Source organism: Oenanthe melanoleuca, chromosome 20, assembly GCF_029582105.1.
Source record: "Oenanthe melanoleuca isolate GR-GAL-2019-014 chromosome 20, OMel1.0, whole genome shotgun sequence".
In the NCBI taxonomy this organism is placed as follows: domain Eukaryota; kingdom Metazoa; phylum Chordata; class Aves; order Passeriformes; family Muscicapidae; genus Oenanthe; species Oenanthe melanoleuca.
The window spans coordinates 10,730,976-10,744,583 of NC_079353.1; the positions used below are offsets into that span (position 1 = coordinate 10,730,976).

At 47.5% G+C, this 13,608-nt stretch overlaps 1 protein-coding gene across 4 annotated transcripts in view; it reads left to right on the top strand.

Annotated features, from left to right (window-relative positions):
- The first annotated feature begins 510 nt into the window (after positions 1 to 510).
- ARHGAP40 (Rho GTPase activating protein 40) overlaps positions 511 to 13,608 on the top strand; it is a 38,027-nt gene continuing 24,929 nt past the window's right edge. For 2 of the 4 annotated variants that reach the window (XM_056507663.1, XM_056507664.1), the window contains exon 1: positions 511 to 763. Coding sequence is in view for 2 of the 4 variants with exons in the window: in XM_056507661.1 (XP_056363636.1) it covers positions 13,107 to 13,207 (101 nt within the window). In the remaining 2 variants the exon portion in view is untranslated. Of the gene's footprint in view, positions 764 to 12,780; positions 13,208 to 13,608 lie in introns of those variants that run through there. The other 2 variants (XM_056507661.1, XM_056507662.1) reach the window with 2 other exon arrangements.

Consider the following 13,608-nt stretch of genomic DNA (forward strand, 5'->3'; position numbering starts at 1 on the left):
TGAGATGAGCTGTCCTTTTGTAGCCTAAGGGTTTTTCGAGGTTTTGAACAGAACAGCTGTGTGCTCTTGTGTTGATGCACGCGTTCAACGCGCTCTTTTGTTTTCAAGAGGACCCGAATTACAAAGTAATTCCATGAACGCGCTGCCGCTGGTGAAAATCATTGTTTCCGCTGCCCATGTGCGGTGCCTGTCTCTCCAGAGCCCTACACACTGCAACCCCAGCCCGCAATAACCACGAAACCTGCCCTGGCTGTGTTTGCCTTTCCGTCCCCATCCCCTGAGCCCCGCGTGGCCAAATATTTGTCCACGCTCTTAAATAAAACTTGCTTGCCCGCATCTGTATGTTCGCGGCTCCTTTCTTTAGAAAGGAAAACGCACACACCCAAGAAAAGAAAAGCTGCTTGCCAAGGACATCGCCCTCTCCCGGCAAGGAGAGTCGGGCTGAGGTCACCCCCCTCTCCCGGGACGGAGCTTCGGGGACCTTCTCCGGGGGATCCCCCGCTTCTTGCTCCCCCCGCCAGGGTCGGATGCTGCCGGCAGATGCGGAGGGAGCGGCGGGGAGCGCTCCGAGGGGCGGGACGGGGGCGGAGGGAAGAAGAAGGGTCTCAGCTCCGGCTCTCGCCTCTGCCGAGCTCCCAGCCCGGCCCTGGGCGGCTCCGGCCAGCGGCTGCTGAGCTGCGGGGTCGGGAGAGCCCCCTGCTCTCTTCTCCTCCTCCTCATCCTCCTCCTCTCCTGCCGTGGGCTGCAGCGCTGAGCGCTCCAGGTGAGCACTGACCCCTCTAGATGGGCGCTGACCCCTCCGGGTGGGCACTGAGAGCTCCAGTTGGGCACTGACCCCTCCAGGTGGGCACTGACCCCTCCAGGTGGGCACTGAGAGCTCCAGGTAAGCACTGACCCCTCTAGATGGGCACTGTCCGCTCCAGGTGAGCACTGACCGCACCGGGTGGGCACTGAGAGCTCCGGGTGGGCACTGACCGCACCGGGTGGGTACTGACCGCTCCAGGTGAGCACTGACCGCACCGGGTGGGCACTGAGAGCTCCGGGTGAGTACTGACCCCTCCGGGTGGGTACTGACCGCTCCAGGTGAGCACTGACCGCACCAGGTGGGCACTGACCGCTCCAGGTGAGCACTGACCCGTCCGGGTGGGCACTGACCCCTCCAGGTAGGATGATGCTCGGAGCTCCTCCGGGAGTCTGCATGCCATGGTGGTGCAGTGCCGAATTGTCACTTTTCTCCCAGATTTTGGATTCTGCCCCGTTGGGGGATGGGGTTATCGTCTCGGCTGTACTGACATCTTAAAGCTGTCTTCCCTGAGCCAGAGAGAGGGATGCTTGCTGGTAGTGCCAAGGTTTTTCTCTTTACCTTTTCCACTACGTGCACTTTAAACGTGTTGGGCAAGAAAGGCTTCATCTTGCAGCTGCGGCATTGGGAATACCTCTAATATTGCATCCCTGAGGATGATACCTCCTGTCTCTAGTTTAGGCTACTTGAGTCTTTTAGACTCTGTTAATCTCAGCTTCTAAAAGAAACTCTGTTATCTCGAGGTGGTTGCCAGAATGCCACAGTTTAAGTTAAAAATAGTTATATTGGGATCATCACTGCAAATGAGCAGATGAATTGAAGTGAGTAAATAAACAATCTAAAGGTCTAGGAGAATATTGCTTCTTGTACTGCATGGTAGATGTTCTAAAGCCTGGTGCTACCAAAGGATATGCTTTGTGTAGTTTTTAGTCTGTGTAAATACACTCAGAATAGCTTTAGCTTGGCTGGGCTGGCTGTCCATGGCAGTGTCACTGTAATAGCAGGGAGGTTGGTGCCAGCTTGCAAAAACCTGCTTGAGAAAGCTACTGTGAGGACTCCTAGTTCCTGCAGAGTTCCCCAGTACCACAGCTATGCTGCTGGCACTAGTGGTTTAAACCTGGTTTTCCTGTCTTTGAGCTATGAGAAATAATGCACAAATAAATATTTGGCTGCTAAGAATAGGGCTTTTGTGTGTGAATTTAGCTAAAAGTAGTATAGAAAGGGCATTTTGATTCTGCTGTGCCTCTAATAAGAGGTTGGTGGTGTGTGAACCTGGCCTGGAGAATGGACAGAGAACCTACATATGAGGGGTCTCAGATTGAACCCTGTAGACTTTGTATCATGATCCACATTTGTTAAAATATTTCCCTTCCCCAAATCTGGCTGTAATGCCTGCCCCTGTGCCTGTCTTTGCTGTGCATTTGGAGCTCACAGCATGAATGTAGCATGACCTTGCAGCTGCCTTGTAGTCTGCAAGTGCTTCAATAGCATCCACGAGCTTGTGCCTTAATTTTCTTTTGCTGCTGTGTGCAAAAGCTGCTTCCTGGGCATCAGCATGAGAGTTTGCAGCCTTGGATGCTGTAGTGGAGCTCCTGCCAGTGTGGTGGTTTACACTGACCATAAATAGTTTTAGGATTTACTCACCTGAGGGTCTCTTGTTCACCTGGTGTATCATTTCTCATATGCATCCAGCAGCCTCTGTCCCAGAGCTCTTCCATGCTGCAGCAAGCTGAAAAGACAGCAAAGCCTGGATTGAACACTTCAGAGCACAGCATTAGTGAGAGTTGTAATTTGGTAGTTCCTTTTGGCTGAAGTTAAGCCTCCTGGGAGGTGGAGGATGCATTTCTGTGTGCCAAACTGCACTGTACATTTTTTGTGACCTTTTGCACATCACTTAATCTCTCTTTTTACCCCCTTCTTGTTTGTAAAGCCTTTACTTTGCAGGCACATTGCAGGGGTGGGGTCTGTTAAAGATTAAGACTCTGTTGGGAAGCATTGTATGCATAAAAACACAGATAAGTATTTCTTTCTCCTCTGAGCTCAAAACTCTGGAAGATGTTGGTAAAAAGACCCAAACTCTAATCTAGTGTAAACTGAAGTGACCTAATGTGTTTTGGTGGATTTAAGTGATAAACATATCTCAAATCACTATGTCAAAGCTTGTTGAACATCTTGCAGCATGTGGGGATCCCTGACTTGTCAGCAGGACCTCTCTGAGTAACAGCTGGGTGAGCTGTGGCTGTTTACATCCTTCTCCTGCAGAAGTCATGGGATGATTCAACTTAGTTGACATCTGTTTCCAATAAGGAGGAATTGGGGTTCTTGGGTCCAAGCTGTGTGAAGAAAAATAACACTGAAGGTTTGGCTCAAAATCCCAAGAGGGTGCAGCAGCAGCAGCTGAGCTCTTGGGTTAATCAAGACATGCTTTTGAAGTTATTTTTTTAATATGGAAAGGAAAAAAACATAACGGTTGTTTCCCACTTCACAACATCTTTGATTGGGTGGATAGAGAGTTGTGTTACTTGTAAAGTATAAAGCTTTATAAACTGAAATGGGCAAGTGTCCAGCTTTCCTTACAGAAAATATCACTCACTGGAGTGCAGAAATGGGAGCCCAAGGAGGTGCTGGCACCTCAGCTCTTTACAAGCCCCAACTGGCCAAAGCTTTCACTGCTCTGGCTGGTGTTTGACCCTGCTTCAAGTAGGAGTTTGGCTGAGGAGGTGACCTGAGGAGCCCTCACATGTGCTCAGGGTGGTGTAAACTGGTGTAAACTGCCCCAGGAGCAGTGCCCCTCCCTTTCTGCAGAGAAAGGAGCCCCCACCCCTTCAGGGCCTCCTTAAAAATCTGCGTGCCTTGCACTGGGATCTTGTCTTTTGGGTAATGAGGTCACTAGGGCATACATGCAATACACTCCTGGCTTTTCATATCCTTTAAGAGTTAGAACTACCATACCTGACCAACAATATTGTGTATTTTAGCTTCATGTGCCTTTTAGGCTCCCAGTTCAGCAAAATATTTTCTCAATTGGGGATGTTATGGTCCATATGCTTCTATTCCAGGCAGTTTAAATGCTTTCAGTTGGAGACATAAAAATATCTTAGTTGTGACATGATGTTTGAGCCTTCCTGCTGTGGATGCAAAATCCATATGGCAACGAGGCTTAATTGAAACCTGCTGGAATTACTTTTCTCCTGCAACATATTATATGAAATATTCTTTATGCAGCTGGCTTGAAAGGACTACCCTTAATTAGGTGTTTCTAACCAATTAGTGCTTTTGGAAATTCTGTTCCTTTCCAAGGACTCGTGATTTTGGTTTTTGTAAAGCACTTCAGTTTGATAAACTATATATCAAGTACAGCCTGTATGATTTATTCATTAAACTTTAGGTGTAAGTCATCCATTGCAGAGTTGTTGCCTGGGTGGGTAAGTCCTTCCAGGTGTGCTGTGTAGTGAAAAGCTTGTCTGAAATCAGAACTCATTGCTGGGTGAGTTGTGTCTCTAAACAGGTTTGAGATTCAGATGTTTGTATTATTTCCTGGTATTTGTTACTGTTTGGTCAGACCTTGGGTCAGTTTGCAGGGGAGTGTGTTTTGTGATTGCAATTAAAATTGGAGAAAGAAATACAAAAGCTGATGTAGCTTCAAGCATACTCCCCAAAGCAGATTACTCCAAGAGTCTGGAATGTGCTGGTGGGAGGCTTCAGTTTTACTGAGATGTTGCTCTGTGCATGCAGGAGTCCTTCCCTTCCTAAATAATTGTTTCCATCTGCATGGCTTATTCCATCAGCCCCCAGGGCTGCCAGTGCCTGGACTGCTGAGCTATTAAAATCTGTGTCTCTTGTAGGAATGAAGATCTTTCTCACTAAATATTCTGTGCCAGCTGCATGCAAAGGGAACTTTGCTCTGGTCTTACAGAAAAATAAGAGGGCAACCCCCACAGGGGATCTTTTAGAACAAACAGTATTCTGGTATTTATTCCCCCTACTTTTAAAGTTTTAGAGGGAAAAGTTTCAGGACCCCTGAATCTTCCTGCATAATGTCTGGCAAGCCCATTATGAATTCACTAGTTCTCTGAAAGCTGTTTAGTTCTTATAAAATATGGAATTTTGGCCATCTGTGATACCTTGAATTGAAGGTTGTGGCTTCTGGTCTGTGAGATGTCCTCATGACCATACACACTCCCATCATATGGTGGAGCCTGAGCATAGGAAGTGACAACAGCTTGCCTGGCCATTACTCTCTGGTGGTTCAACAGCAGGCTGGGCAGCCTGGGCATGGACAAAGCACTGACAGGAGGCTCTGGCCAGGAGTTATTTTATATTCCTCAGTTATCTCTTCTTGGGTCACCTAGGAAAATGTGGAAGATGTATCACTGTAAATAAGAAACATTGGAAAGGCACAAATCTGGAGTACTTCTCACTGCCTTGCCTCTGCTCTTTTCTCTCTGAAGATTCTCATTTCTGAATTAGATTTTAAATAATGAACACTGAAAATAAAGGTGGGGTTTCTCATGTGTAAGCTCTTGAGTGAACAGGAGCCTGGAACTCTTGTGAAGCCCATAGCAGGTGGCCAATGTATAATGGAACTGGAAGGATATCCTCTTTAGGCAACAAATAAACACAGCTTTGCTGATGAAAGTTGTTTTTCTCGGTCAAGGTAAAGCTGGGACAATGTTCCTGTTGGAAAGCAGCGGGGCTGACACAGTGGAAGGAAATCCCAGTGTGTCCCCAGGAAGGTGAAGCATGCAGGGCAGTGTATACATCCCTGCAGCTGAGCTCCCAGCCCCTGCCTGGGGCAAACACTCCTCAGGGCTGGCCTCCCTCCAGCTGTGCACAAGCAGGGTGAAACTAGATAAAGGGAGCAGCTGTATTTAGCTGCAGTGTTTCCTTTGCCTAATGGGAGAGGAAGGATCCCTCCTGGGAGCAGCCCTTCGAGCCATATCCCTCATCCAAGGGTTTCAGAGTTCACTCACTCCACGTTTCCTATGCTCCCTTGGCATGGAGCAGGCATGAGCTGGATGTTTGCAGGCCAGGAAGGGTTTGGAGCAAGCACAGAGCTGCCAGCTCCCCTGGGAGAACCCAAAGCTTGCACTCACCCTGCAAAAAGCTTTTTTGGAGAATGGCTTTTTGCAAGGCTCATTCTAGCTGTAATAATGTGTTAGATGGAAGGAAACCTAAGTGGGGAGTGCAATTGATGAATAAGATCAAGGAATTGCTGCTTTAAGGATTCCTGTGAATTCTGCTGGTATGGTCTGTAAAGGATTAGCATCACCTCATTGTCAACAAAACAGATGGCAAAGGGAAAAAAAGGAAAAACCTTTGCAAAGGTCAAGAAGCTGCAAGCTGGGGGTCTATGAATACCATTTAACCCCATAAAAGTTCTTTTTGTGACACTGAGTCAGTTCATCACAGTTCATTTGAATCTCTCAGTTCCAGGAGGATGTGCACTGTGAAACCAACTTTATTATGTGAGCTCATCTGGTAAAAAACTCTAACAAGGTCTCAGTCCCCTCTCAGTGGGATGGTAGCTTGTTAATTCTCTAATTAATTGGTTAATTGAGAAATTCCCTGTCTCCCATGCTTATGAGGAAGCTGGTTTCCCATCTGAAGGTGAGAATGCCCCTCCCTCCTCCTGCAGCACGGTGCAAGTATCACACTGGGCAGCCTGGGAGCCTCAGCAGTGCAGATACTGCCAGGTCAGCTTGAAAGCATTTTGGATAATGTGATGTATTTACATCTTCCACCATGCAAGCTTGATTTCTACCATTCCTGTGGGCTCTTGCAGTTATTTCTGAAGAGTTTGTCATACCAGAAACTGCCCAAGAGTTGCTTTTGCAGAGCTGCAAGAACAGCAGTTCTCATTGCCTCCTCTCCTTTGGCTCTGCCATATGTGTAGCTCTTGTTTTTGCCCAGTGGCTCCTCCCAGCGTAGATCAGCTGAGCTGTATCAGCATTTCTGGGGCCAAAACATGAGTAGGAGTCAGGTCAGCAACCACAGCCAGGTGATGCCTGTGTCAGAAAATGGCCATTGTACAAAAGTTTGGTTCCTTACACCAGGGTTAAAACATGTGTTTCTGAATGTTAGTTGGGTTAAAATGTTTATTCATCAAAATTGCTAGAGCTGTGAGGTAAAACACAATTGCTTTAGTTCTTTTCTTGTGTGTTTTTAGGTTTATATTTATGAAATCTTTATAGTTCTCAATTCACCTGTGAGTCCAGGTTAAATTTCTGCTTCTTTCACTTGTTTTGACTGTGGTTTTTCAATGGCTGATCTATGTCATGTCTTCTCCTGGCCTTGGCACCAGCTCTGCATCAGTCTGACCTTGCACACCAGGCATAAACTGAGCAATAAAAATCTGTCTTGCATCACTGATGTCTGAGACTTTGTGTCCCATCTCCTCTCTGGCCCTCCAGTCAGAGCAGTGGGTTTTACACAGCAAACAGCATGTGGGGATTTATGGACCCTGCTCTAATCCCTGACTGACCTCTGAGATGATCTTACACCACCAGCCCCACCTGCCCTGGGCTCTTCCTGTAAATCCTGCACCACAAAGCTGTTCAGGAATGTCTGTAGCCAGCTCCTCCATCCCCTCACTGGCCCCTGAGCCAGATCATGTCTGACATCTTCCACTCCTGGTTTTCATGAGGACTCATGCGATTAAATTTCGTCATTAAAATTTTGGAAAAACAAGCCCTCTTCTAATGAGTTAACAGGCTCTTGACTACAAATAGCTCTGTAAGAGCTGTGAGCTGTATTGTGCAATCAGGTCCAGCATCTCAACCAGTTTTGTTCCAGCTGTTGCATCGTTTATAGACAAAACCAGTACAGACAAGCTCTGTGTGGTGACTTCAGAGCCAGGCACCAGCAGAGCAAAAATAGTGGATGTTGACTTTTTTTTTTTCACTTCTGATCCTTCAAACAGCAGTCCATCTCTCTTCTCAAGGAAAATGAGCAGAATCCCCATAAATATAAATTACAGGCCACTTGTAATCTCTCTCCACACAGAGAAGTTTGGTTTCTTCCTGACAGACCTGTTACAGCTGGAGAGATGACAAAATGGAACAGAAGCTGTTAGGATAAGTGATGGCACTTTGGAGTACAACAAAAGTGTTGCTTATGAGTGGAATAATTGGCCCTTAAAATTGCCTGGCTGCTAAATAAGAGCTTCTGCTACTTGACTGTATTATGAAGTACTTGACTGTACTTCTTTTTATTTTGGAAATAACTGATTGAGCAATCGAGGTCTGCAAAAACACAACTTCCCTGGAGAGGAGGTGTCCTTCTGCTCCCCTGCTTGGAGCCTGGTGGATCTACCCACAAACAGGCACAGAGGTATTTCATTCCCAATAAACTCCCCATAACCATGTGTGTGGGACCTACTTGGTAATTATTTCTCTGACTCTTGGAGTATTTAGGTGAGTTTAGGATTTAGGTTTTAATGTAATCATTCAACAAGGAGAGGGGAGAGGGGAGGATGTCCAGTCTAATTTCTGAAGTAGTTCCAGCTAATCTGACCCAATATGAAAACTTATGAGATTTTAAAAAACGTAATATAATAAAATCTGTTCAAACAAACAAACAAACAAACAATAAAACCTCCTAAATGAAACATTGCTTTGAAAACTGTATTTGCACTTAGTCCGTGCTGAGGTGTTTCACTTTTAACAAACAGCTCAGGTGTGTAGCTGTGATCAGCTCACTCCTGCTTTTCTCCTCTCCTTGTCTTACCATCCTTGCTAAAACTCCAGCTTATCAGTAGCTATTGTTGAGCTGTCTCATAACCTTGGTAGCTGCTCTGATTGTGGGGCTGTGCCATGGGCATGACTTCTCCCAGGAGTGGATGTTTGGCATTCTTTGGGCAGCAGCTCCTGTGGGAGGCCCTCAGACTGACTCATGGTGAGCCCATCCCGCTGCTGAGATGGTGCTGCAGGAAATAAACAGGATGACAACCTAATCTATCACATCTTTGGGCTGGGAACTGGGGCATCTCTGTAAGAAAGTCCATTTCTGGCCCTCTCCCTATTTGTTGCCCCATCCCCTTCCCAGAAGGGAATAGAAATGTGCAAAAATCAACAGAGATTTGTGGATTCGGCTGGGGGTGAGCCTGGGAGCTGGAGCTTTGCACATTGTCCTTGTGTGAACGTGCAGGATGTTCCCAGTGCTCAGTGGAGGTGGTGCAGTGAGGAGTCAGGGGATCCCTGGCTGTGCTGGGCTGGCACGAGGTGCTGCTCACCCACTGCAGCTGCACAGGGACTGAGAGCTGCTGCTGCTCACTGCTCCCACCTGCTCTCCTCTGTCACCTGGCTGAGGATAACAGCTGCCTGTGCTGGGAGGAAGTGAACAAGCAGCTTGCTGCTCATTACTCTGGTGCCTGTGACTCCTTTCTGCCTTCAGTGTCCAGCAAGAGAAAGATTTTATTTTATTTTTTATTTTTTGTTTTAGGCACAGCCCCCTGCAGATACCAGGCACATATTTGAGCAGGGAGGTAAACGAGGTTATCCTCTGAAACCCCCTAAGGTTTCTAATTTTACACAACCTTCAGTGCCCAGGAGGCAGAGGCATATTCAATTTACAGTAATAAGTAAGTCCTGGTTATTCATCAGAATAAGTGTTTTTGAGTGTTAAGAATAGCTCTGTCTTAGTGCTTCCTCCTATTGTTACAGCTCTTCCTTGAGCAGTGGAAATGTTTTGGGTGATTTAAATTACATTTACAGTAGTAATTAGGTTTAAGCAACTTTGCAGTTGACTTATCTGAATATACATCTGTGTTTAAAGAAAGACTATTTTCCCCCATACCCTACTTCCTCCCCAAGGCAGGACATTTTCAAACAGGGTGGGCAGCTGGAGATACTGATATTTATTGATATTGATTATTGATACTCCAGCTCCCTGGGCATCCTCTCAGCAGGATAACAAATTAGCTCTTGTCTCAGGCACTGAAGTCATGAGTGGAAGCTCTTTGTATGGCCTGAGTGTTGCTGGGGCTGTTCCTTGGCAGCCCTTTCCTGCGAGGTGCTGGCTTTCTCTCCCAGCCCAGGGCACAGCACGAGCAGATGTGTGGCAGGCCCAGCTGCTGGGAGCTGCTGCCTTAGCCAGAGCTGTGCCCCAGGACACAGCCTGGCTGCTGCTCCCTGCCAGACTGGGAGCAAGCTGGGGCTTGGATAAACTCACCTCTTCAGTGACTCCAGAAACTGGGATAATCTCAATCTCAGTGGGTCTGTGTGATGGATAGGAAGCACCACTTGAGGATTTTCTGATGGGATTGAGGAGGGTAAATGGTTTTCAGGTTTTCCTAATGCTGTGTGCCCTCAAAATAAACCTGAGAAAAAAGAATTGCATTTCATGGGTTTGGGTTACATCCAGCTTTTTCCACTCCACACTGCAGTGTGTCACTTGTATTCATTCTTCAGGGTAACAAATTAATTTTGAGATGCTTGAAAATGTAATTCTGCCATAAGATCTTGTAATGCAGCCCCTGGATGTTGTATTCCAGCTGACCTGAGGGCTCTGATGCCAGCTCTGTCAGGCACATGCAGAGGCAGCTCTCCCAGACTACAGAGAGCTCCTGCAGTCTTTAGGTCTCCATCCTGCTGAAATTCCTGACTATCCAAAAGCTTGTTGGATGTTTTTCCACCTCCTTTTGATCCTGAAAAAGTCAGGCCAAGTCATGTCAGTTTGGCAGGATGTGTGGATGCCTTCAGAAATAACTTGTGCACTAAAGTGGTGACAGTAACAGTGCTGGGTTTGTTCCCATGATTCATTAGAACTAATTGGCTGCTGAGAGCATCATATGTCTCTTTGTCTCCATATTTGAGTAAGATTCAGCTGCTGTGATCCAGATCATCTCATCCTAGTGAGCTTGTCTCATCTCTAATGATGCCAGGAAGACTGTCCTGGAGCATGGAACATGCTGGAGAGCTCGAAACCAGAGTTGGAATATTTATCCTGATTCACTCTGGAAAAGCAGACTCAGCTGGCCTCTATTCATCCACCTTTTTCCTCACAAGCACAATCTAGGAGATAAACTTACTGATTACCCCTCTCAAAATACCATGAGGAACCAGAGGCCAGACAGGAGTGAAGATGTGAAAGGCTGTAGTGCAGCTGTTATTATCCACAGAGATCAGAAACTTTCAGCAGTGCTTGAGTACACTTTGTGTGAGTAATCAAAGCTGAATGTACTCTTAAAGAATTCTGTCTTCATCTGGATGCTTTAAATTTGCCTCAGTTGTGCAACAAGCCTGGCTGAGTTATTACTGCTGCATGAGAAACCTGAGGATGAAACTGCCTGGTACGAGTGTCTGGCAGCCTCTGTCTGTAAATTGACCCATTAAAAAGGATGATCAGCTGGCTGCTGCAGTTATTAAAAGAAATTTAATGACAAGGAACACTACAGAGGGACAAAAGAAATATAGTTATGGGCTGTGGTGCCCATTTACTTGCAGTGCTGGCAGGTTAGAGGTGATTTTATGTCCAGGAGAAGGAAGGGCCTGGAACCCAACCCCTTGTTTCAGGACAAGGTGTGCTCAGTTGGGAGTGGTTTGGAAAGGCTGAGTGCTCTCTGGGGAGAAAAAAAATGCTTTTCAAAGTTTGTAGAAACAGAAAGCAAAGAGCAGCCACATCTCCTCTTGCAGATGTTTTTGTTGTCATCCCTCCTTGCTCTCCCCTCCCATGTCTCACATCCTGAGCAATGTGTGTGGTCACACATGATGGTGATGCTTCTGCAGCAACAGTACTCTGTGTAGCTGCATAAAAGGATGAAAAATCTTTAATTTGCTTTCTGCATCTTCCTACAGTCTTCATTATTGGATGAATTTTTATAATTGGATACTAGGCAGAAATTCTTCCCTGTGAGGGTGGGGAGGCCCTGGCACAGAACAGCTGTGGCTGCCCCATCCCTTGAAGTGCCCAAGGCCAGGCTGGACAGGGCTTGGAGCACCCTGGGGCAGTGGAAGGTGTCCCTGCCATGGCAGGGGTGGCACTGGGTGCTCCTTAAGGTCCCTTCCAAACCATTCTGTGATATGCTGCCTGTGTGTAATTCTGTGCTGTTATAAAACCTGTGGTCTGTGGGTTTTGCTTATATCTGAACTTCTTGAACCACAAGCTGGCATTTTGTGGTTGATATTTGTTTGGCACTGATGTAGGAGGAGCTATGTGGATAAACCTGGAGGAATAAGTTTTACAGGAGCTGTGGGTAAGGAGCAAAAGAGAGGAAATTGCCATGAATGTTTTTGCATAGTTAATGTGGGGAATTGTGAGTGTCCCAGCCCAGGCACCTCCCCAGTGCCAGCCCCAATCTGAAGCTGGGGAGTGGGGCAGAGTTCCTTCAGCACAGGGTGGGCTCAAGCAGTGGCTGGAAAAATAACTATGTTAGTAGGAACAAAACCAAGATGGGCCCTTTTATGAAGAGGGATTGTCTCTAAAATAGCTGCTGCTGCCCTGTAAGCTGTTGGAGGCAAAGCAGGCTGAGCTGTAGATCCAGCCTTACTGGGAATATGGGAAATACACAGAGTGAGATTATTACTTGTGCTGGATGAGCTTTGTGTGCCTTCACTAAAAAACTTAAATAAGTTACTCATCCCTCTACCTTTGGGATTAGGAATAAAAAATGTTCGAAGAAAGGATAGTTACTGAAACTCCGTAGAGAGACTAACAAGGAGAGAACAAAACCTGTCAGAAGAGGCTACAGGGAATCTGATCTAACACTTTGCCCACTTGTCCATTGCTTGCTGATGATATTTTTAATAAATAATCTGGATCTTGCAAAATATTCTCTGTGGGTGTTACAAGTTTACACTGCTCTTTCAACACCAGTGTCTTACATCCAGCTGGAGTTTACTCACTGCTCAACTATGGCAAGAAATGCTGAATTGCTTTTTTTCATAAGGCACTCGGGGTTTTTTTGTTTGTTTTTTCCCCTGCCCTCCCCACGTCCCCGGGCAGATATTTCGCTCTTTTCTCGCTGTTCTCTTGCAGTACAACGTTAAGGAGCGAATAGTCTGCTTGGCTCCTCCTTGCTGGGCTGCGTTGGGAGTTCCCTTTTCGCGTGGGCTGGGGCTCACGTTAATGTTTAGCGAGCCCGAGCTGCAGCCCAGCCTTGGGAAGAGCTGGGCGCTATTTTCTGCTCCGGTGCTGGCTGTGGGCTGTGCGCTGTGCGCTGTGCCCGGCCGTGGGCGGCGCAGCCCGGGGCAGCGCTGGCTTTGCTGTCCGTGCTGCCGGGCAGGGAGGGAGCGGAGCAGAGGATGCTCAGCGCACCTCGCGGGTGACACGGATGGACTGAGTGCCGCCCTCCTCCCGGCTGGACATGGACAAGCAGGGCTCCAGGATGGCCAGGAGTGGCACTGCCAGGCCCCGGGGGGTGCTGGCCCCTGTCCGGGCAGCCAGCTGTGCCCAGCTGCTGAGCAGGTACGGAGCGCTCGGTGGGACCGGGGGATCGCTGCCCTACGGCAAGGCAGCACCTGGGGCAGGAGGGGGGAGAAAGGGGGATTTCCAGAGCTGAGCAGGCTGTTGTGTGCTCTTAAAATAGTGCTTTGAGTGCCGTGTCCTGATATGAAACCTGTGGAAATTGCCTTTCCTTTCCCTCATAGTAAGCCTGTGAAAATCCCCGTTCTTTTCTCCGTGCTCTGGGCTGAGTGCAGCAAGCCGGAGCAGTGGGACCTGGGGGGCTGAAATGCTCCCTTGTGACACTGGGAACTGCCCTGGGGTCTGGGGGCTGCTCAGGGCTTTGTGGATCTATATGGGCATAAGAACTGAGACTTGAACTGCTTTGCTTGACAAACAACATTCTGCCTGTGTGCTTACTGGGT